Genomic DNA, 21,110 nt, shown 5'->3' on the forward strand with positions numbered 1-21,110 from the left:
CACTTTTGTTTAAAGTACCAAAATAAATATTGAAAACTAAATAAGATAGGTTTTACCTTTTAACTTAATTTCGTTTTATGTCATCGCAGTGTATTCAAGTAGTTATATTTGAAAATTACTTAAAGGGGGTTTTATGCTCATTCTGTAAAAAGTTTCTTCATTCTGTACATCAGATAAGGTCAAGTAGAGAATTATATATTTAGAACCGATAAATTTGGTTGAACTTGTAGCGTATTTTGTCGCTTACTACCAGTATTAATCGAATTGAAAATTTGTTTATGTAAGAAAAATTGAGAATCAATAAATGTCTCTCAACTTTTTGTGTCGCGTCACAAGTAAATGTATTTATTTTCGGGTTAAATACTAGGAGAAGCAGACGCAATATCTATGAACGAGTTGATGTCGGCTCATTACAAACGACAAGAAATATGAAATAAAAGTGTTTAAAAGGGAACTTTTAAACACTTTTATGTCATATTTTTTGTCGTTTCAAGGGATATAGGAATATGGAGGTTTATCATTGTTATGCTTATATTGTCCAATAAGTATTACATTTGACTCTGACAGGATTACATATACTTTGAGTTAAAAATGTTCGGCATTAAAGAAGACCCTAATCTGCGATCGAAAGGTTGACGACTTGTAAGCTTTAGAATTCATTGACTATTAAAATGTAAATATCTTTACAGATTTTGTAGTTAACATAATAGGCTAGTCCTCTATAGGATTGGTATAGAACTTCATTGTTGCTGTTCAAGTATAGAGACTCGTTGTTGGACACATCTAACATCAATCAAAGCTGTAAGTTTCATTGGATTTAAATGAACTTCCAATTAAATACAAAGCTGAACAATCAAGTTTTGTTTTGGAAAAGAAGTACTTACGTTGATTTTCCTAAACTTCGGAATTGAATGAGAAGACAATGTGTCTTTACCTGAAAGTGGCCTGGAAACTTCGAATTATATATTTAATTTTTTTGGTTATTTTACTACTGGCTTGGCATCTTCGAATTCACTATAGCAGGTTGACGTACTACAGGGGATTGTTGACAATAAATAAAGGACTGAAAAGAAGAATGAATGATTTAGGTTCGAATAACGTACAAATTGAGGGGAAAACACAACAATCGGACATTTTCATTACAGTGAAGACGACAGGGACCCACGCCAACAAATTGAATTTGCTTTTTGCCACATGGATTAAACAGGCAAAAGATGAGGTTCGTTTTTTAACCATTCAACTGAACAAGTTATCGATATATGTTTTTTATTACCTTGATGTTGAAGAAAATGTTAACCATTGCTGGAGTTGAAATTGTTTTATTTTGCATTATTCACTCATGTCCGGATCGATGAATCGTTTTAATGCAGCATTTCAAGACCTAATCCTCTGAATATGCACATATATATATTTTGTCACTTTTCAGACGTATGTTATCACTGATAGAAACCACAATGTACCGTATGACTTCCCAGGTATGTATTTTCAGTATCCAGTACGATAGTTATAGTGCAGGAAAGGTGAATGTACAGCTAAACAAAATGAGGAAAACTTTTATTCCACATCCAACAACGTAGACGAAGCCTGTTTTCACCAGATGTGTTAATGAATTATGGTATGTGCAACAAAATTGTAAGCAGTAAAGCAGTTGTCGTTTGAAATCTTTCAAGTCCTTTATGTGTATTATTTAGATTACTCTTGGTATTTGTCATCCCACACTCAATCATTACTGAATTTTTGAATATTGATTCTCAAGTTGTGCCACTCAGTTTTGTGTATCAACTAGAAATAAATGTTTTCCAGCTGACCACATACTCGTGACAAATTGCTCGAAAGGTTACACAAGGTAAGTTCATAGCTTTTTTTATATTGATAAGACCAAAACAATACTTAATTAATTTAAATTAGCAACGTAATTTTTATTTAAAAGTAAGGGAATTTAAACAACAGATACAGAACTTTCAAAATTTTCTTTTTTTTCAGAATAGCTTTCCAAAAGTTATTATTTCCTTTAGACTTCAACGTTCTCCAGATCTGCACTGACAATTAATTTTCTCAGACTGTTTTTTCTTCACCCTTTTGTGTATGATCTTGAATTGAAACTAAAAGTGTCCTAAAGCAATTTTTCAAATTTAATTCATCGTGTACTTATCTTCCTTTCATATTGAAGGCGTGGATTGTGTTGTAAAATGGGTCGTGAATACAACGAATTCATGAAAACAGCAAAAAGGTATGCATGACACTTAAAAGATATTTCACCTTGAATTGATAAGAGAGCTCCTATAAGATGTACAGCTAGGTGCATCTTACTACAATCTTCATGTTCATAGTATACCGGAAACAAATATTAAAAATACATGTATATGACAAGTTCCAAATCGATGGAGTCTATTATCGGAGAAATCACAGAACCATGAAAAACTGATATCACCGGAACAATTAACATTATTCTCTGAGAGAACCTTTTTCTTACCCTACAGTAAAACAATCGTAAAAAATCCATATTACATGTTCCTTTTCCCTCTTATTATTATGCTTGTTACAAACTTATTTTAAAACAATATCCCTCACTTGTCCTTTACCTGTAGATGGTTCTGTCACGTGGATGATGATACATATATCAACATTCCTGCCTTAGTCCGATTACTACAGAACTATACGTACACTGACAAATGGTACCTAGGCAAACTCACATACACCAAGCCATTTACAACTCTCGATAGAAATAGAGTATGTTATAGATTATGAGGCATCAAATATATGAGCGTTATACTATCCATTCAAACAGTAAGCTTGATTTCTAGAAACAGAGAAAAAGTTCTGTTCTGTAGCAACAAGTTTACATTAACAATACAGATCGATTATTACTGACAAGAAAGTGTCGTAAGAATAAACATTATTGAATAAGCAAAACGACAAACATGGCAAGTACATGAATTGCTAACAAACGTAATAAATACAACTTCATTTATAAAATTTATAAAAGGAAGGTCATTGACATCGGGGCCTATCATTCGCCAATTCCGTCTTTTAATACATTAAGAACAGTACATTTTTGTTTGTCAAAAAAGAATGCAAACTCATTAATAAGTATTTGATATTATGTAGCGATCGATAACATTCCGTTTTGCTCATGGTGGAGCGGGATTTTGTATAAGCAGAGTCTTAGCAGAAGAAATGATACCATTTGCAAGGTACCTATAAGATATTTTTAGATATACCTTATATGTTTACTTCATAATCGATTGATTGCTTTCGGTTGTAAAATAAATGCAATGACTACACCAAATAAACCTAATCGAAAAACTTTAATCAATGAAGTTTAAATTCGAAATAAACATCCTATGGAAGATAAGTTACTAATGCAATTAAGAGGTTGGTACATTCTTATACTAACTTAACTTAAAGTAAGGATAGAGAGATTAAAGGAATCTGTATGTGTACATAGTTGTATATGTAGGCACCACAATTTAATTTCAAGTGCATTTCAAATACACATTTCAACAGACTAAAAATATTACACCGGCGCAAACTGAATAAAACTTCTCTGGCCTATGGATACCTACAAGCCGAATTTAAATATGAATTTAACAATGATGGGTAAACATAACAGATGATCTGGGTTAAGAGTCTGAACCAAATCACAACTTGTAGTCAAAATTGATATATGAAATAAATCCATGTAATTTTGACCCATTTTCTACCAATTAGAGGCAAAACGTAAGCAAATAAGTTTCCAGTAAAAACAATAAAAAATAGGGACCTACTACCAAATTTGGATTAATTAAATGTGGTCTCGTACTCCGATATGAATCGAGACTGAAACAAATAGGAGGTATCTGTTCGTATTTATTGATGCTCTTAAATATATAGATATATTTACTTTTAGAGGTAATAGAATGGAAAAATTATGTGACTTTATCCAGCAGCTCGATGATCCTACTATTGGGTATATCATACGTACGTAAACGGAATAGAAGTAGTTAGACAATTTTTTTTGTAAAAATAAAACAACGTCTGTTTATTTAGAAGAAAACAATCAGCATTTTCATAAGATATATAACATTTTATACACTGAAAAAAAAAAACAGTTAGGCTCCAGTCATTGGAAGATTTGAGGTTAAGTAATTGAGTGGATGTATGGGGATGTATGGGGGATGTCCATTTGACAACAAAACATTCTTATACAAATGACCAAAAATAAATAAATAAAAACAAAAACAAAACCATTGCTATCCTTCAATACAGAGTGCATCTTTCTCTACTAGGTTAGTTCTTATTGGCCCTTCAAAAAACAAAACCATTGCCATCCTTCAATACAGAGTGCATCTTTCTCTACTAGGTTAGTTCTTATTGGCCCTTCAAAAAAACAAAACCATTGCCATCCTTCAATACAGAGTGCATCTTTCTCTACTAGGTTAGTTCTTATTGGCCCTTCAAAAAACAACACAGTTGTCTAAAATTGCATATTCAATACAAATTGATTCTAAAACATATTAGAAATATAAAGGAACAAACCGAAATTTTATCATGTTATATTTTTTGGGGGGATTATTTCACAGATTATATATTGAAGATTCCATTGACAGTAGTTAATCTGTTTCATTCACATCATGAACCTCTGCACACAATTTCTACAGAACGACTATCTGAACAAGTAAGATACTTATTCTACATATACAACACATAACATATGGGAACACTTTGTTAAACGATTTACTTTGAAATCGAATGAAAATGCCAAAATTGACTATTTACATGTACGTTTGACAATGAATTACACTAGGCAACGCTAAATGTGAAATTGAATCCTAATTGAACAACAACTTAAAAAAATTAAAACATTTTTAAAATTATGGGAAACAGATTCTCGACTATGAATTAACTATTAATTTAAGAAGCTTAAACTCCTTTTAAAATGTTATACTACACACATTTTTGTTCATCAAAACTGATATCACCTCTTTGTAATGATGTGATCAACGAGTTACGGGTGTGTAATACATAAGATCCGGGTCCAGAACAACCAAAGTTACGGGTGTGTTATACATAAGATCCGGAACCTGAACAACCAAAGAGATAACAAAAACAAGGCTGTTTACATTAATTATTTACAGCTTGTTTTATAACACAATTGCTTTAAAAATGTTTTTTTCTCTTTTCTAGGTAACATTTAGCTACAAGTTAACAAAAACAAAAAATAACGTTGTGAACATCACAGGGTACAATTTACAGAAAGACCCTTCAAGGTGGTTATATTGAATTTTTCAGTTTAAGATATCAGAAAAGTGGGGAACTATTAATGTGAAAGTAAACTAAAAACCATAAGGTATTCTTTCCTTAAAACATCCTATTATTTTGACCTATGTCTCAACCGATATATATATATGGCTGACACAGGATGTTTGGAATTGAAAATGACATATATGACAAGTTAAAATTTTCAACTGTAAACTTCTCCTTTCTTAGTGGCTGTATAACAACACCTCCAGCCTCTGTAGTATAAATGTGCACCTGTTCCATGCTCCCATTTTGTATTTGAGTCTGAGCAGCTCATTTACTTTTGTTACTTTGTATGTATTATTTTAGTTAATGTATGTTCCTTGTTGTGTCCTCTGTTTTCCATATCTGGTAATTGTTCCTGGATTACATTATTTTGCTTTCTTCTGGAATATTGATTCCCCTGATTACTCTTTCGTAGTTTTGCCGTTACTGTGGTGCATGTGAATTAATTATATCTTGGCGTACTTTGCAGGACGAAGATACTGATAAATAAGCTTACAATACCACGTTTTATTTAGCTTTGATATTTATATTATTTTGTATTGACTATGTCATTTTGGACAAATGTGCTTTCTATGAAGGACCAATAAGAAATAACCATATAGTGGAAGACGCACTCTGTGTTGAAGAATGGCCATTGTGTGAAGATCTAATTACATTTATCAAAATTTTCAGTATAACAAATTTTAAAATACCTTAAACACTGAGACTTTATTCCTTGTATTGCATATGGTAGAACCTCTCAGTGATGGATTTGGCTTCCTCTTTTGATAGTTTTGGTTTTGAGTACTTCTTGTAAACAGTTAATGTTCCTACATATTTGCTTCTAATGCTACCGATGGGAGCACAACAAAACTTGCAATATATATGAAAGGTATTTTTGTATTTGCTATCATCACTACTGAATTTAAGTGGTCGTAATTAGAATTTAATTGACAGAAATTTTCATCTTACAGATGAGAAAATATATTTCCCTTTAATTTTCACCTCTTGAAAGCATCCGTATTTTATTTAACTGACAGATGCCGCTTGTGGAGCAGGACATGGTTACACTTTCTTGCAGCACCCGCATGACGTTTATCCTTGTTTTGGTGGGAGTTAATATTGCAATTGCTTTCGTGTTTTGTATACTTCTTCTCTTTCCTTATCCTCAGTTTTTACATGATTATGCCTTTGGGTTCTAATGTTTCTGAATTATCTTCCTGTTTTCAACTTAGTTCTTGAAATATCTAGGACTATTTGGTACAAAACCTGTGTAGACCACTGTCAGTCGATATCTAGCCAAATGAATTTATTTGGTGAATTGTATCATATCTGAGCATATTATGTGAATATATTATCATTAAGAAACCAAAATGCTAGAAACCACTAATTCCACTTCCCATAAGCTTCAAGGCAAATTTCACAAGATTCAGTGGTTTCTCTGGACATTATCTTAACTTTAACCTGCAGAGGACTATATATCAGCATGATTTTACATATGACAGCTCATAATCCTCAGAATGGCATGTAGGGTTAGCAGACTTGCGGTGCAGTACTGGTCACCGGAAATAAAGGGTCTACATAAATAGCATAGGAAATCCCAGTATTTTCACATAATAGGAGTATATTTAGAAATCATTATGGAGATTAGGCTTTACAGCACAAGAAAAAAATACACTTATAAAATGTACAGAATTGTTTGTCCTTTCAGAAACACTTTCAATTTTTGAAATAAAATGAGAACTTTTTTTCACAGCGCTATGAGGAACTGGAAGTAATTTCTGCGTACGTTCCAAATGCTCATTGGTTGAATTGGGTCTGTAACCAAAATGTAACATTTCATGTTCAAGTTTCATGTAGTGGAAAAGTATCTTAAATTGTGCTTTTTTTCTCAGAATTTTGACGATCCACTGTCATCTGTATCCATGGTTGCGGCAATGCTCTAATATGCCGAGAGGATAAATGGAGATATACCCCAATATCGACGGGTGGCTTCATATGTGAAGTTTCGCCTTTTCTTACACTTAACGATGACCGTCGTTTAAAACATGATAACCTCTAAAGGATTGCACAACGATACCGATAAAGATGTTAAAACATTATAACAAGTATAATGAGCAAAATATTCGGTCAACTAATGACCTTCTTCAGTGCCTTAAAACACTGAATGTGTGTAGGAAAACAAATGGTTTGTGAAAACAACTCACTTTCTAGTCGGGTAAATACCTATGACGTATCAAAATTTTATCGACAGTTAACAACGATCTTGAACATTGTGTTATAGAGACAGATGTTTTGTGCTGATCTTAAACATTGTGTAAAAATTTAAAACTAAAAATATTTACAAACACCGTGATAATAAACTATACAAACAAGGAAGACCTTAATGTTTTTATTAGTACCGTGTGGATGTAAGAGAGAGTAATCAAGGGAACCAAGGTTATAGCGGTAATCAAAAGAATGTAATCCAGGGACAAAGACCAGACATGGAAAACAGACATACACAACAAAGAACATAAAGTTACTAAAATTATACATACATAAAACATGGAGTTCTTTTATCCAAAATCCCTCCCGCTTCACTCTGTAGATCGCTCCAGATTGTGTTTTGTTCCCCGATAAGAATTTGCATTTTGTTGAAATCATCGAAGCAGTGGTTTGGTAATCTGAAGTGTTGACTCACAGGGAGTAAAGTCTTTTTGTTAGGTCGCTTCTGTGTTCGTTCAAGCGCTTATATACATATATTGACTAACGTTCGAATATTAGCCTAAAAAGGGTCAAAACTGTCAATACAATACAATACTAAATACATAAGTGCGCCAATACGGGATTTAGCCGTCCAATATGGCTTATACTCGTCCAATGTGTCATATTGACCTGGTTAAGATCACTATTGGCCTGGTTAAGATCACTATTGGCCTAGGCCAATATGACGTATTGGACAAGTTAGTCAATAAACATGATTGCATAAGGCTTGTCAAATTGGACTTCGGCTACGCCTAAGTCCATTGTGACTACCCTAGGACCAATAACTTAGCCAATACAGAAATCCTTAAGCAATAGTTCTATAATATCGTCGTTAATTTGATTCTCTATCGTACATAGTAACACCCAAATGAGCTGTCCAGTACTACCATACATCATGTACTCAGTTACAGCCCTAGATTAAACCTACAAGGAGGAATGACCCGGCCAGCCAAAGCTTTGTTTTTATATAGCCTAGCTGGTCGAGTGCTCTAGGGCGCTGGACTTTGTGCAAGCGGTGTTGCCATTGATGTCACAGCGGTATGAGTTTGCTTTGCAAATTTAACAGTTCTAAAAACGGGAATTTTTCAGACCCTTCTATATTTACATTATCTTCCCTGTATCAATTTGATCCGATGCAGCAGTGTAGCGAATAGAGTCGTCATATTTTGAGACGTTGTTAGAACTGTCAAAGTTTGCGAGGCAAATTTTTAGTCGTTCCCTCCGCTGGACTCGAACTCGTACCGCTGTGACATCTATGGAAACACCGCCGGCACAAAGTCCGTCGCCCTAGACCACTCGGCCAGCTAGGCTATATGAAAATATGCCTTCCACTGGCCTGGATTAATCTGGGGTTGTAACTTATTACACGGTCTATTGTAGTAAGGGACAGTTCATCTAGGTATTATTATGTATGATAGAGGATCAAATTAATGATGCACATATATATACAAGTCTAAACTACACTCCAAATTTAGAATCGATGCGAGATTGCAAACTTGCGAACAAATTTGGTCGCTCCCTCAGCGGGATTCGAACCCCTTCTTGTATATATATATATATATAACTGATGTATTTTGTAGCCTTATTTTTAATTATCTTTTAATATACATTAATCAAAACATTATTTTTTTTTGGTGTTGAAATGTAAGTGTCATATTATAAAGATTATTGATTATTGAGCCATCAAATGTTATTTATGGTGTAGTAGCAAAAGTTTGGTATACAGATTTGCCATTATCTGTGGAAAATATGAATACCGGGTAATAGAATAAAACATATATTGTTTATTATTACTTTTTGTAAATTGTGTTTAATGAATTGATGTTTTCACATAACGAAAATCAATTGGTCCAAATATGTAAGTTTATACGTGTAATTATTAAGAATGTGTGCCTCCTAGCTAAACACATACAACATGTTGTAATTAATGTAAATATTGTACATATTGTGCAAAACATCTCTGTACCTATGTACTATGGTGATGAGAAATACAGATATACAATGTGTATATGCGAATTGATTGGATCTACAAAGCCATTAATTATTGGAGCTTCATAATTTTTTCAATACTCTTATGATTTATATATGATTGATAGAGCACGGAAACGCAAAAAAAAACCAAAAAACAACAACAACAAAAAAAAAACAACAAAAAAACAAAAAAACCCACCCCGCCTTAATTTCTTTTTTAAATATGCAAAAAACTCGAAAATGTGAATTCGAAATAATATAAAAAAAAAACCGAAAAGGAGCCAATGACTATTAATACAAAGAAGAACCCATAAGTTTCGTGTTATTTTCTATAGAGCGCAAAAACAGAAAAACCTACCACTCTTCTTTTTAAATGGAAAAAGTCCTATATCTCAAAAACTGCATGTTCAAAATTGATTAGAAAAAAAGGGAACTTTTATTCCATCAATACCAATTGAGCAAAGTTTTATCTAAATGGCTTAAAGAGTGTTGGAGTTATTCTACAAAGTGTTGACGACGGACGGGCGGACATATAGCGGTATGTCTTAATAAGTCTCGTCAAAATTGACGGGCGTATAAAAAGGCTTTTTTAAACGTTACTTTCAACGTCAACATTCAAATTCGTTTTCCATTTTCTGTTAACAATAAATAAATCAATCAATAAATCAATGGTAATCAAAACAACAATTGAAACTAAAAAGGAGTTTCGTTATCTGAAATTATTCAAACCATTCTCAAAGGCGAGGACACGCACCGTTGTCTTGACAGAAATGAGACGCAAAAGTTAAAACATGTTTAGTCGACTCAAATATTCTGTCCAGCTTATGCTGTCGGTTATTTACATGTACAATCCATAAATGGTTTATTTTACTGGAATTGAGAATAAAGAAGAAATAGAGAACTGCAAAAATAGTGATATACTGTATAGACCAAAACCGATATCACATTGTTAAACAATCTCGCTACTTATTTTGTAATTGGAATATCGTCCAAGATCAAGCAATTTGTGGTTATTGAAGTAAATTCAATATATTACAAGTTGTTAAAAAATCCAGAGATTCGCTTGATGCGAAACAAAGGGGTACAATCCGTAAAAAGGGCTTATGCAAACATTGTTTTGGTCAATTTGGTAGATTCCACGCCTGGAATTAAACAATGGAACACAATACCATGATGAGTATTTCTGGCTTCTTCCAGACTAGTCGACAATCTATTTCGACAAGTGTCAGCTAACTGCTAGCTTCACCTAATACACCAGTGGCATACAATGTCACAATCAAAATAATCAATAGAACAGCAACAACAAAAATCACAATAATACACTTAAACCGTCTGGATTTTTTCTTCGCTCGTGTCTTTGTCTGTACTGCAATCTTGTTAAAATCAGTATACAAAAACTATTTTACATGTTCTAAGACCGTAATTTGACGATTGGTTCATTGATTATTGGGGTTTAACGTCCGAGCAGCAACATTTCTGGTAAATTCAGACGATGAACATGAAATGGATGATAGAATTAATAAAATATAGAATGATGAAATGAAAAAAAAGGATGGGGCACAAGGATTATATGGTCGACAAATTTTGATTGCTACTAGAAAAAGGGAGAGATGGATAGGATCGGGCAATTCAGCCTCCTGTGGCGGAGCGCAAAGGTTCCTATTCCTATCGAATACCACAGCAGGGTTTTTTTAACGTGCGAGGAACGTGGCCCGTTTCCCAACACTGTGCACCATTATGGTTTGTGGTCAGGTTTTCCATATTATAGCCTAACAATCCCAGCATGTATCATGCCAGGGGCACACAATCCAGTTGCTCTGTGGTCAGAACGCCCTAGCCCCTGGCCGGGGTTCTGTGCAGTATTTAGTTGCCTTTTATGACAAGCTTAGCGCTGCCTGCTACAGGCCTATTCATTTGACACCCGGGCCTGCACGGGGCGTCATTTGACGATAAAAATGATAAAAAGTGGTAATTGAAGGAAGAAACCCATTCTAATATGCATGGAAAAAAAGTTTAAAAAGAGGTGAAAAATTGAGTACCAAAAGAACGTGGTCAATGTTAAGGATATCCTATTACTTGCTTTTAATTTCAAAAGTTGACATATCAACAAAGGATCCGTGCCATTTCCCTCTGACCACAAATATGGCCAATTTAAAGAAAAAATGTTCCAACTTCTGCAATTAACATTTTGTACCCGTGGAACAATTTTCGACATTTTTGTTCTTAACTGGACATTTTCAGAAGGAAATTCCTAAAGAGCACCGTGACAACTAAGTGTGCCACATATGATATTTAACATATGACAGAGTTATGATTATCATATGTTAATTTTGGCTTGAAAACATATATTTATTTTATGTTAGTGAAAAACATTATGATTATCATATGATAATCATGCGATGATCATATGTAAACTAAAACACATGGTAATCGTATGGTGATCGACTCATATGATAATCATTTGATGAAAGCCATAAGATTATCATGCATGGCACATTTTCCTGTGATAAACATCCAGTGACAAATTGTGTAAAACTGTCAGTCACTATGAGAAGGATGAGACTAGGTCTTGACTAGCTAAACTAACTATGTAAACCTATAGAATGACTGTGGGCAGCTCTTTTTTTTTTGAGCGTATTAACTTCATAACATACATCTATACAACGTGGTCCCGGTTACTCTTAGTATTTAATACAGTGTTAATAAAATATCAAGATATCAAGGCTTTTTGAACAAACACCTAAGAAGTTATGTTTGATCTGAGCATGAAATGCTTTAATACGTTTCATCATGCATGCAACACCTTTATTATCCGCTTCATTTGACTTCTTTTAATACAGTTTATGGTACCAGATAAACCAGAATACTGTTATGTATCTTTTAAGTTCTGATAATGCATTAGAATTAAGTACATGTACTGTTTACACTCAAAACTTGTATCGAACGATCCTTTTAATTTTACCTTATTTTTAACATATTTCGAAATTCGGGATATAATTCCTCATGACTTACATAGAATCATATCACCAATTTTGCAAAACAAAGATTCAATATTAAAATAGCAACCCCAGCTGGCCATATAACTCTATAATCGATTCATGACATTTTGGTTTCATGTTCTGATGTTTTCTTGTGGTAAAGAATGAGGTACATGTACAACGGCTCATGGCGTAGATGTAAAGTCGATCCTAGTAACATATTTTTATTAATACGCGCTTATGCATATAAATTTCATGGCATTGTTCATTTTATAACACCTACATGTATTATCCCAGTGTTTCCCGCCCAGCCTAATATATAATCGATTCATGATGTATTTAAATGCATAATTTTAATTCATGAGTTTTTTCTTCAATGGATGAAATAACGGAATTTGGCCCCGATCCATAGGAAGTGAAGATCATACAGATACAGTAAAAAGTTATGAAAGTGATATACTCATAGGTCTGATAAAATGATAGAAATACATTTGAAAATTCAAAAGCAATTAAACATTTTTTAACAAGGAATTTTCAGCATTTTTACACTCTTCCGAATAGTATATATTCATTTATCACCATTATTTCCTTAAATTAAAATACAATGAATTTTTTTTTCGAAGAACAGCTGGGCATTCTTTTCAAACATTAAGTGTTATGATTAGACAAATAAAAATTGAGGTTTGATTATGAGACAGGGAAGTACATCTCAGCTGTAGCTTCATACACATTAGAAAACCATTTAAATCATTTTCTAAATTATAATTTCTGAAGTACAACAGTGAGAAATGTGATACAAGTCTAAGAATTATTGTCAATATGAGAAAGAGAGAGTGTTTGTATTGAATCAAAATTCAGATACCAATCTATCCAAGAAGAGGACAATGGCCAATATTGACAATGAAGCACAGCGGCACTGATAGAAGTTTATTGTGTTGTTTCGGAAATATCAAATTTCTGAAAAAAAAGACAAAATGGTAATCATAACGTCCGCTCTTGATTCCAAGTCATCCAGCTTACCAAGCCTTTCATGTATTTTCTTAATATTGTCCCTCATAATGTCTTTGATTTCTGATATTTCCCTTATTATCATCATCTCTGATTCACCTCTGTCTTCATCTTTCCGTCTGTTTGTCCTCTCCTTCAATATTACATGTTTACACGCTATATTTAGGAATTGAAGTTCTTATAAAAGACATCCTTACATCTAAGATATCAGTGATGTTTCCTAGATTAAAAGACTATCTCCGGATGAACTACCTTAAGGAGCTAAGTGAGTCAACTGACAAGAAGATTTAAAATTTAAAGTTGAAACAGACTCAATTCCTTACAGAATTTAAAATGATATTTGAGCTTGTTCTATAGATTTTATTCCACACAATCTGTATATTATTAAAGGATAAAGGATATAAGGATACCGTTTTATATTTCTATGGAAGTAATATAATTATAATAGACAGATTGTAGTTCCATTTTCAAATGTGTTGCAGGTTTGAATTGATATGGAATAAATTTGGGCAATATTACTTTATAGTAATGTCATAAAGGTAATAAAATAAGTACTACGATTGAACTTTAGAACTTACACAATTTATTCTTTTCCCCCTGTATTTTTATTAATGTTTTATACAGACGAACACCTATCCTTTATTTTAAATACATTATTTAGCTACCGCTAATTCAACACAAAACATATATACCTACTCCTGAGCGTTGTTCCAAATTATAAGATATCTAATTTCGATGATTTTTTAAAGAAAGCAACTCCTTTTAAAGTCAGCATGTATCGAAAAAGTACAAAACAAACGGTGTTTGATTGTCCATTTGCGAATCGATAATTAATTCAATTTAAGTAAGTTACGAATGGCTGAAATAGCTCATAGTAATGAAATATATACATATTTATATATTTTTCCTACCATTGTGTTTCATGTTAAAAAAGTGAATGCGGAAAGTAGTTAACTACATGTATAAACTGAATCACTCGATGCTTACCAGATTTTGATTCCCCTTTCATGCTAGATTAAAAGAACGGGTTAATATCTATATTGGCTTAACGTATTGGACTAGTTAGTCAATAAAGGTATAATTGCGTGAGGTTTTCCATACTGGCCGAGTTATTGGTCCTTGGCTAGAAATATTTGACTTCGGTTGCGCCTAAGCCAATTTGGAAAACCTTACCCAATAATTCCATACTAATGTACTTTAACATTTAGCATACATTCATATGTCCAATACATGATGTTAATTGATTTCTTACTATTTCCGTCTAAATATCCTATATTTACTTCCTGGGCTAGTATAGAGTTATTTATATCTTGATGACCTTATACGCTTGAGAAATCTAACACATTTCTTTGTTCAGTCATCCTTGTAAGGTAGAGTGAAGACATGTGTCTATTTTCGAACCTAATCCACCGTGACTAAACCCATGACAAGCCAATATGATGTATTTTCTAACGCCAGTGTTAAAAAAGTGGGTAACGTAAGTAAATTACTCTGATATGAATATACAGTTAAGTTAATCTATATAACAATATGATTGTTTGTCTACAGAGGTATCAACTAATAGTTTTGTATGATCTACTGATGTTAATTATTTAACCTTTCCAGTTTTGGAGATAGATTTTTAGCTCTTAGTGAGCTCATTTTCGAAGTCTAAAACAATATTTTTTTGCATTATAAAGCGAATCTTTCGCGAAATGTTTGTCTTGTGTGTTCATATAAAAGGAAAAAAAAAACGAATAAATTGTCCATCTGTAATTATACACTTAGACTATCTAATTCCTTTTTTTTTAAGAATTTTATTCTTTTTTTTTTGTTAGAGGATCGAAACGGAGGTTTTCAAATTGGTTTTGTTCATAATGTTCGTAAATTTAAATTTGTAAATTAAGTAGAATTTATGCTTTTTCTTCTTTTTTTAGGCCAATATTTTTTTAATTTTGAAATTATGATATCGTTAATGAAAATAAGACGAAAACAAAAAAACAAAACAAAAAAACCCCCCAAAAAACAAACAAACAAACAAAAAACAAACAAGACAAAACAAAACAAAACAAAACAAAAACAAATACAAAAACAACCCCCCCCCAAAAAAAAAAACAAAAACAAAAAACACAGATTCAGGAGATTCAATTAACTTAAGTCAAGATCCCTAAAATACTATATTTTATTTATCAGAGACATGCAAATTATCTAACTGCCACATCATGATTATATACTGGCACCATGAAGCTTTGATATAAGTAAATTGTGGCCGCTAGACAGGTTCTTACTTGTTATCAATTCAAAATGCTTTTCCTTTTCAAGGACAAGTTTACGTTTGACTACCATGTCAGCGAGAATATTCACTACTACATATATGGTTGAACTGAATGATAGACATTTGCGAAAAAAAATAATAAGATCTCGGTCTCCATCCAATTTTGCAAAAGGTTTTTAATCATGAATGGCTTTTGCATGTATCAATTAATAAATATAAAATATTGTCATAGACGGGCGAGTGGGTCTGGTCTTCTTTGACTGGCTTCAAGCAGAGGGGAATGCAATAATGAAGAATATCGTTGTAAAAATAATTTGTATTCATAAGTTCATCATAACTTCCAGTTTAACAACTAATCAATGCATAACAATCAACCAAAAAAATACGATGTCGGATGATGGCCTTCCTTGTTCCCCAATATACATGTAGCTTCTCTTTTATATAAGTCAGGTCGTCAGTGTGGTGGGATATCGCATCGTCATTCAATTACAAAAATAGTTTAGACTTCAGCTATTCGAAAGGTCTGATTCTCTTCAAAATTATCTTTAAATAGAACTTTGTGTGGTCAAAACGGAAGCAAATATCCGCCATTATTTTCTCCGGTTGAAGGGGTTATTCACAAATAAGAAAAGAGTTTTACTTTATCTTTACTTCAAAAATAGTTCTGCATACTTGGAAACTTTATGCTATGTACCTGGCTAAGCAATTGGAACTGGCAGTGAGCCCTTTTTTCCTTTTTTGGGGTCTGTTCGAGATGTTCTCAGCTCGAGAGACTGATGCGATATGCCACCTTGCAGTGCTTCCCGCCTTATATAGGTTAAGGAATTGCCGGCAGAAACTTACTCGGCCGGCAGGCCCTAACCTTGGCTAATAACTTTATCAAAACCTTACATTAAGTTGCCGGTCGGCCAAGATACCACTTTTAATAAAATTACAGTCTTATATTTCAAATTTCCCGGCACAAAAACTTAAAACAAGGATGAGTCATTGATTATCCCTGAATCGTATTACGTCATTTAAATTGAATGTACATGAACGCCTACGAATTAAAATAGATCAGTAGAACGTAGTTAATAGAGCGCTTAAATATGAATAAAATGAATACCTAAATAAATTCTGTAATGACAAATGGTCTCAGGAAGACTCGATAATAATCTTTTGTATGCCAAAAATCTGCCAAAGCTAAGATATAATGTAAACTTCCTGCGTTTCCATGGACGCCAAGAATGAAAGTGACAAGTTCCAAATATCAGTCGCACATGTTTTCTCTGAAACTACAGTCCGTGTGGCAGTTCCATAAGAGCTACGGGTAGTCGGAAACTTATTTTAAGTAAGCATAACCCTTAAATGTATAAACATGCTGTACAAACCTCATTTTTAAATGTCCAAGTCCCAATGTTTACAAAAAAGGGCTTACAAAGATAAATAAATGCTAAAAAATATAATAAAATCCTTTCAAAATTCCACGGGGAAAGAGTATGTTCCACAAAAATGGCAGAGAATCCTAACGCTTTGGTAAAAAATGTACTAAAAATTAGAATAGTTTATGGCTATCCTAAGGGTATATTACAATATTACGGGTTAATTCGTGAAAGTATATCGTAATAACGAGAAAGATACGCGTTATTTCGCGAAAGTTACTGTTATTTAGTAAAGCACGTTTCGCGTTAGTACGAAAATGGAACGCGTTATTACACAAAAGTTTCGCGTTATTAAGAGAAAGTAACCCGTTATTACACAAAAGTTGAAGTTATAACGTGAAAGGTATTCATTTTTAGTCTACGGAAATTAACTCTATGGACTTTTGTGTGTCCCGTGCAGGTCTGGATGTCAACAGAATAAGCCTCACTAACCACTTCCGGGTCAAATGGCCACCTCTCTATGTAGTACCAAAAACACACTGAACCTAGATATGCATTGTAAGTGCATTATTTGTGTGTATTATGATTAAAAGTAGTCAAAATGAAGCTGAGAATGTGTACTTTAAAATCATATATGTAATTAACTACAAAAGTGTATGAATATTGTTTACATGTGTGAGTAATTTGCCTCCATGCTGTCAGTTAGCAGAACAGGTAAAAGTGTGGATTTTCAGTATTATTTATTCAAGTAAATTTTGTGAAGAATTTCTACTATCATCGTACCATTAGCATAATGATTTTGGAAGCCTTATTTTCCAAGCTTCGCAACGGTATACAACTTTAAGATGTCATTTGTCCTGGGAATTCACTGTGAGACTTTGAAAATTACTTTTTTAACATGTAAAGTAATGGAAACGTTAGAAGTGGTTAGTGAGACCTAAGTTTGTCGTAAAAGGCGACTAAATAATGCTCAGAAACCTAGCCGGGGGCTGGGTGCTCTTCCCACAGAGCAACTGGGATGTGCGCCCCAGATGGTGGAATGGAGTACCCTGGCGTGTTACATGCTGTCAGGGTATAATACAGAAAACCTGACCGCAAACCATAGTGGTGCACCGTGTTGGGAAAGATGTCACATTCCTCCCACGTTAAAGAACCCTATTGTGGAGTAGGAACCATTGGGCTCGGTCACAGGAGGCTAAATTGCCCGACCCTATCCACCTCTCCTTATTTCCAGTGGCAATCAAAAGTTGTCGAGACCCCATTATCCTTGTGTCCCATCCCATTTTTCATTTCATCATCATTTCATGTTCATTTTATCTTCCTCTTCATGTTCATCGCCTGAATATATAGCTGAAATATTGCTGCTCGGGCGTTAAACCCCAACAATCAATCATGGACTTTTGTACTTTCGAAATTTGCTTCCGGAATGTAATGCATACTAGTTTGAAGTGCTCATGCAATGATAAATAAATTAGGCGGTGCTTGTCGACTTGAACTATCAGACTCCAAACGGTTTATATGGATTTTGATGATGATTTCCATATCTTTTTCAATTATAATCTATGTTTGCCTTAAAGCATACTTAAATTACCGTATATCAATAATACAAACAAAAAAAAACAAAAAAACAAAAAAAAAAACAAAAAACAAAAAACAAAAAACAAAACAAAACAATTTTTACAATGGGAAGACATAAAACGTATTTGACAATTCACAAATTCCTGACAATATGCACATTTCCATATGGCAATCTAGCATCGTTTAAAGTTTCATTGCAATCCTGTAGGTCTTTTAGGAGAAGTTGTGATTAACATATTTCAGACAGACAGGCAGAATAAAACATTTACGCCACCAACTTTGTTTTCGGGTGTATAAAACCAGTTGAACCTTGTACGTTGGGAACAAATGTGGACATACAATCGACTATCCATATCATCGAAGTGCATGTAATGATTTGGATATAGTCTAGTAAACCTGCACACGTCAGATAATTTTGGGTCACGACTTTTACTGTAATGCTGACAGATGGCTTTAACATTCACTTCCATTCCGGAAAAGTCCTTTAATCGAGGTCAACTGGGGTCAGCAGGCGTATCTTTAGGAGTACGTCAGATTCTCTGCTGACTACTGAGTGACGGGGATGGTCTGCGCGATCTAATCGCTCGTGCTTCTTACGCACACCATTGAGTCCTCTAGGTGCTTCTACTCTACGGTACGTACAAACAATGAGTTCTTGAATTGTTCGATTTTATTTTGGAGGTACAATTACCGCTCGTGTGATAACCATACAATCAGATACATTTTACTTAAATGAAATTTTAAAAACATTTTGTTTTATTTCGTGATAAGAGAATGTCTTTTTGACGTTATAAAAATTAAAGTTTTCTGCTATTATACGTAGCAATAGATAATGTTTCTTCTATAAACATAAAGTTGAAATGCGATGCATCTTGTTACATATTTATTCAGTAATAATACAAATACAATATATTGGATACAATATATTCAACTCAAGGAATTTGTAGTAACGGTGGTGACGGTTTTGATCCCTTCTCACGCTGGGAATTGATTTTCGGAATAGATTCATTAAGTTTGTAGACGTCGAAGATGCTCCTTGCAAAATGAGCGATACTGTTATATGCACACACATGTCAGTGTACGGACAGTTAGTTCAAGTTTCTATTAAACGTGGTCTCATAAAAGGAAAAAAATACATAGAAACGGGGACACGGTATTTACAACTTGTAAACGGCTTGTATTGCTCTAGAACAAATAACCCGTCTTATAAATGTGAAAACAAACCAACGACTTTATCATTTGATATTGCATGTGATACAGATTGTGACATATAATATTCAACTGGAGTGCCTCTTCGTTGGACGAACCGTGGTTTTTTCAGAAAGGTTTACGGTGATTCATACAAAATATAAATACAAACATGTAATAGTCTTCCACATAGCTCTCGTCACCAACAGATAGGCAATATCGTAAACATATTATCTTCGAAACAAAATACACCAATTAAATAACAATCTGATCACATACAGTCGACTAGAGAAAATGAAAGACTGGTATAACTAAACCAAACACGATTAAGGCAATTCCGTCAATGCCATAATAAGGTCTTACATTGCAAGATACTTTTAAAATGCTCTTCAATAAAAGTACAAATATTAAGAGCTAAAGTACTTTCAATTATTTTGGACATTTTCTGACAAAAAATGAATGACTAGAATGTGGTTTATTATTTTCTTTCTTCTTTTCCCGATATGATAACAGGTTATAATGCCAACAGGGTTCTGCGGCAGAATCAGAACATCAGGTATGAGGTGAAAAAAAGATAAAAAGACGAGCTGGTTCAAATCCCAAAAGGGCAATTAGATTTACTAATCATAATATGTTGAAATCATGTTAACAAAGTTAGTACCAGTAAACAAATTGTAAAAAATGTTGTCTTTTGCAAAACACAATTTACTCCATGTTTTCCTTAGTTGATTTTCCATGCCATTGACCGGAATAAAGGGAAACTGCATGAAATTACTCCTATGTATGCCCTCCTTAAATTAGAAATTATTTTGCATAGAATCTTAATTATTCAAAGATTCTAAACCAGGACAGAAGTTTTTCTACAGATGAATCAAGTAGTTCTTTTTCAAATTTTCCCATGAAAATGTTGGCATAAGAAAGAGCCATTTTGGTACCCATAGCTGGACTTTTTCGAACCTAAAATCATGGACCTGCCCCTGCATTGATTTGGTCATTTTGGCTGAATCTTTACTTAGAATTATCACAACTGAACACATCATTTATGAGTGTTTTTGTCTCCTATGCGACACTCCATTTTGTTGCGTGTTTGTTTACTGCTTGCTTAACTAAAATTACCAGTAAAATACAATGCCAAAATTAAAATGATAATCAGAGCCACAAAAATAGCTATCCCTGCAAGAATAAATATACGACGTCTTGATTTCTTTTCCACTTGATTCTTTGTCTGTGTGGCAAGCTTTTTAAATTCAACAGTCTAAA

At 33.4% G+C, this 21,110-nt stretch overlaps 2 protein-coding genes across 9 annotated transcripts in view; one reads left to right on the top strand and one right to left on the bottom strand.

Moving 5' to 3' along the window:
- The first annotated feature begins 922 nt into the window (after positions 1–922).
- On the top strand, positions 923–7,640 carry LOC148619068 (fringe glycosyltransferase-like). 2 transcript variants are annotated; one of them, XM_088578610.1, is made up of 10 exons: positions 923–1,219; positions 1,427–1,475; positions 1,804–1,846; positions 2,171–2,230; positions 2,589–2,730; positions 3,109–3,194; positions 3,890–3,960; positions 4,563–4,657; positions 5,167–5,249; positions 7,161–7,640. In XM_088578610.1, the coding sequence occupies exons 1-10, from the start codon at positions 923–925 to the stop codon at positions 7,225–7,227; spliced, it is 993 nt and encodes a 330-aa protein (XP_088434736.1). In that variant the 3' UTR covers positions 7,228–7,640. The 2 variants fall into 2 exon arrangements, with proteins under 2 accessions (XP_088434736.1, XP_088434737.1); XM_088578611.1 differs by lacking the exons at positions 4,563–4,657; positions 5,167–5,249.
- LOC148619069 (uncharacterized) overlaps positions 925–21,110 on the bottom strand; it is a 39,971-nt gene continuing 19,785 nt past the window's right edge. For 2 of the 7 annotated variants that reach the window (XM_088578614.1, XM_088578615.1), the window contains exon 4: positions 19,533–21,105. In XM_088578614.1, coding sequence (XP_088434740.1) covers positions 20,953–21,105 — 153 coding nt within the window. In that variant the 3' untranslated portion in view covers positions 19,533–20,952. Of the gene's footprint in view, positions 1,064–3,953; positions 4,435–7,805; positions 8,033–13,373; positions 13,603–19,532; positions 21,106–21,110 lie in introns of those variants that run through there. The other 5 variants (XR_015921527.1, XR_015921526.1, XR_015921525.1 and 2 more) reach the window with 5 other exon arrangements.

This window comes from Perna viridis, chromosome 4, assembly GCF_037379345.1.
Source record: "Perna viridis isolate PV_CMFRI_1.1 ecotype Kerala chromosome 4, ASM3737934v1, whole genome shotgun sequence".
In the NCBI taxonomy this organism is placed as follows: Eukaryota; Metazoa; Mollusca; class Bivalvia; order Mytilida; family Mytilidae; genus Perna; species Perna viridis.